This window comes from Cystoisospora suis, assembly GCF_002600585.1.
Source record: "Cystoisospora suis strain Wien I chromosome Unknown contig_4692, whole genome shotgun sequence".
In the NCBI taxonomy this organism is placed as follows: domain Eukaryota; phylum Apicomplexa; class Conoidasida; order Eucoccidiorida; family Sarcocystidae; genus Cystoisospora; species Cystoisospora suis.
Window position 1 is genome coordinate 407 of NW_027157484.1, and position 4,059 is coordinate 4,465.

Below are 4,059 nucleotides of genomic sequence, written 5' to 3' on the forward strand. Positions count from 1 at the left end.
ATGAAAGAGAAGAAGAAGAGAAAGAAGAAGAAGAGAAAGAAGGAGAAGAAGAAGAGAAAGAAGGAGAAGAAGAAGAGAAAGAAGGAGAAGAAGAACGTTACTTCATTGAGAGCTTGAACGATTCGTTGATATGCATGCCCTAGTTCAATTTCCTGCGATGTGCGGCTTCTCTCAATGAATCGAACTCTTCCTCCTCCTCCTCCTTTACTTCTCTTATCTTGACCATCTTCTTCTCTTTCATCTTCTCTATTTTTACTTCTTCTTCTTCTTCTCGCCTCTTGTCCTTCTTCTTCTCTCCCTGTACAAACCCCGTCGCTACAAGTTCGCCTATGCCCTTCCTTACGAGAAGAAGAAGAAGAAGAGAAAGAGGGCTTTTGGAGAAGATTGAGAAGATACAGAGGTGCCCCATAACGATGAAACAAAGAAGCAAAATGTCGGCGTGCAGCCATGTAATTAACGTCGGTCTTACAGGAAAAAGAAAGAAAGAGAGAAAGAGTGAGAAAGAAAGAGTGAGAAGGAAAGAAAGAAAGTGAAGAGTACAAAGCAACGAAAGAAAACGAAAAGGAAAAGAAAGCAAAGAAGAAGAAAAGCAAAGATGAAAAAGAAAAAGAGGAACAAGAGATACAGACAGACATTCTCTCGGTGACTCTCAAAGTTGGAAAATACAAACCCAATATATATATATATGTATATATATATATACATATATACATATATATATATATATGGAGGCACTTCCTTATTCTTCACATGCAAAGGTTATCGTCTCACACTCTCATTCACATCGTCTATCTCTCGTCCTTCTTCTCCTCTCTCCCCGGCTTATAGACGGCGAAGACAGATATACACTAAAGATAGGTAGGTAGGGTACCTGTGTGTATGTGATGAGGGGCATGGCAGGCATGACTGTAGCGGTTTGTCTCCAGAAGGCAGGGACGCTGCCTCTCAATTGGACGTGAGAGAAGAGATGGAAGTCGAAGAAAAGAGGCTTTCTCCTTCTTGTCTCTCTTTGTAAACTACAGTTCCTTTGCCCCGAAGAAGAAGAAGAATAAGCAGGTGTAGAAAGACTTGAAGAGAGAGAAGAGGAAGAACGTTTCGGTGTATAGGTATAGAGAATTAATTCCGTCTCCACTTCATTAGCAGAGTCCCCTGCTGTGGAAATGCCGCGCTTTCTGTACCTGCAGAGAGAAAGGAAATGTACGCATTCTTTCTCTTTACTTTCTTCTTTATCTCTCTTATCTCTTCCTATCACGTTTCTGGCTATTTTGTCTATGTCTAGGTATTCTATGGTGTCTATACATCAGTCTATCTTCTCCTGTCTTCACTTCTTCTCACACCGAAAGCTTGTGGTGCCTGTCTATCTCTCTATCTTTCTCTTTCTCTCTTATCACTTGGCTTTAATGGCTAGACATGCGGCTTAGAAGTGCTAGCTAAGGCTAGACATCTCTCTTCATTCTCCACGAGGGAACGTCCCTACGAAAAGATAACTCAGTCCGTCCAAACAACACTTGAAGGGAGACCAGTCTCCCCTCTCTTCTCCCCTTTCTTCTCCCCTGTCAATCTTTGATCTATTTATCTATCTCTATTCTATCTATCTTTAATCTATCTTTCTCTTATCTGTGTAACGGACTTCAGTCTATCTACCTATCTTTGATCTATCTATCTAACTTTTTCTGATCTATATATATATCTTTGATCTATCTACCTTTGACTTATCTATCAGGGATCTATCTATCTATCTCTATCTCTCTGTAGTCTATCTAGATATCGTCATTCCATCTATGCTATCTATCTTTAGCCTGTCTCCTTTCCTACACTCTCTTCTCCTGCTTCGTTCATTCCGTCTTTCTTTTTTCTTTCTTGTTCTGCCTACCGTGTCCCAGCAAAATAAGTGGATCTTCTCGCAATGAAGAGAATTTCTGCTTTTCCTATCGCAGAAATTACACAAGAGGAACTTTGAATAGATCCATACAGAAGAGGAAGAAGAAGACCTTCAGGCAGGGGAAGACGAGAAAGAAAAGGAGAACAAGAGGAAGAGAGATTGCTCTTTCTTCTCCCTGTGATACGACGAGAAGAAGAAGAAGGAGATGAAGACTTCAGAAAAAGTGTCTGTGCGTTCACAAAGAAAGAAAGAAAGAGTGAGAAAGAAAGAGTGAGAAAGAAAGAAAAGCATCACACTTCATGAGCGGCGTAGAGTTAGTCATACGTACACACATATTCATACACATGTACATAGTAAGAGTCATATACATACACATTCATATTCATACATACACACATACATGCATATATACACATGAACATACGTGTCTATATCCCTACATCTTCATAGCTAGAGGAGAAAGCAGTCACTTCTTGTCGAGGCAATCCATTAGGACTCTCTCCATGGCGTCTACTCTGTCGTCCCAAGTAGATAGAGAGATAGAAGATAGATTGAAGATAGATAGAAGATAGAATCTTCCTTCCTGACATTTTGCTCTTTCTGCTTTGACGCTCTTTTCCTTGCCCGTGGAGGTGCCTAGGAGTGTCTCTCTCTCTCTACACGTGTGTCTTAATATAAAGCATCTAGGCGTTTTCACTATCCAGAGAAACATAGAGTGTATACATGTATGGAGATAGCTGTACCGACGCCTGAGAAAGATATACCAGCCAGACCCCCCTGTATATACATCTGTCTGTATACATATAAAACATGTAGAGATGCACACAGTAGCTGATTCGATCTGCGTATGAAGACGACGACTCCTGCGACATCCCCGAGAAGTAGGCAGGCAGCAAGGAAAGATCTTTGTTTGAAGAAAGAAAGAAAGAAAGTTCTCTCAAAGACTGAAAGGGAGAAGAAAAAGGGAGAAGCACAACACGTTAAACGGAATAGGAAGGAAAAGCAAGAGACGAAGTTTAACCTTGAGTAGATGATAGTTCCAGATGAACCGTCTTTCTTCTCTTCTTAAGGATCTTTCATCTTCTTCTTCTTCTTCGTCATCACTGCATGCAAGAAACTCATTAAAGTCAACTCGGCAATGGGTCTGCGTTCTACTCCTCCTCCTCCTACGACCACCACTCCGGCAATCCCTATCCCTCTCTCTTGGTACACTTCGCTCTTGCAACTCCCTCTTCTTCTTCTTCGTCTTTTCTTCTTCTCTTCTTCTCTCCCTCTTCTCCCGCTCCTCTACTAGCCCAGCTAAATCCCAGGTCGCCGAACGAGCGGCGACCTGTTGAAGAGGTAAGCAGAGAAAGAAAGTCTTACAGAAGTAGAGATCTCTCCCTCCTAAAGAGAAGGTCTTTAAGAGAAGTTCATATCTCAAATCAGCAGACACTGCGGCTGAGGCGACATCTCTTGGAACGACAGGGAGACGAGACAGCTTTAAGAGCTTCTCTTTCACATGCAAAGGGATATGTGAGAGACACGCAGAAGAAGAAGAAGTGGAAGGGGAATTCTGTGTGTGATGAGAAGGAGGGTGAAGAGGAAAAGAATAGGAAGGACAAGGAGAATAAGTGAAAGATGTCGACTGAGACTGTCCCGGATGGAAAAGAAAAGAAGGAGAAGAAGAAGGCGGGGAGAGTTTGTTTGGTGGGGATGAAGAGGAGAAGGATGTAGGTGGGGTGGGATATAAGACGCGGTGTATATACACTGGAAGATGTACAGGGATGGGTTGAGAAGTGAAGAGAGGAATCATCTTTGTTTCTGAGACACTAAAAATCTCATGGCGCTGAAGAAATTTCGCTACCTAAAGGGACAGAAAAGAAGAAAAGAAAAAGAAGAAGAAGAGAGAAGAAGAAGAGAGAAGAAGAAGAGACAGGAGAACAGAAAGAAGGAGAAGACAGAAGGAAAAAAGAAAGAAAAAAAATGCTCTGAAGAAACGTGCATGCACGGCCCTCCAATTCACCCTAAAGATAGATAGATAGATAGATTAAAGAAAGATAGATAGATAGATAGATTAAAGAAAGATAGATAGATAGATAGATTAAAGATAGATAGATAGATAGATTAAAGATAGATAGATAGATTAAAGATAGATAGATAGATTAAAGATAGATAGATAGATAGATAGAGAGAGA

General features: G+C 41.1%; 1 protein-coding gene across 1 annotated transcript; it reads right to left on the reverse strand.

Moving 5' to 3' along the window:
* Positions 1–101: 101 nt before the first annotated feature.
* CSUI_008388 (uncharacterized protein) lies at positions 102–3,728 on the reverse strand (the record flags this gene model as incomplete). The annotated part of the gene is made up of 4 exons (XM_068068521.1): positions 2,904–3,728; positions 1,874–2,109; positions 872–1,178; positions 102–464 (listed from the first exon to the last, which is right to left on the reverse strand). Coding segments are annotated over exons 1-4 (1,680 nt in total), but the record flags the coding sequence as incomplete, so codon positions are not given.
* Between the last annotated feature and the right edge of the window lie 331 nt (positions 3,729–4,059).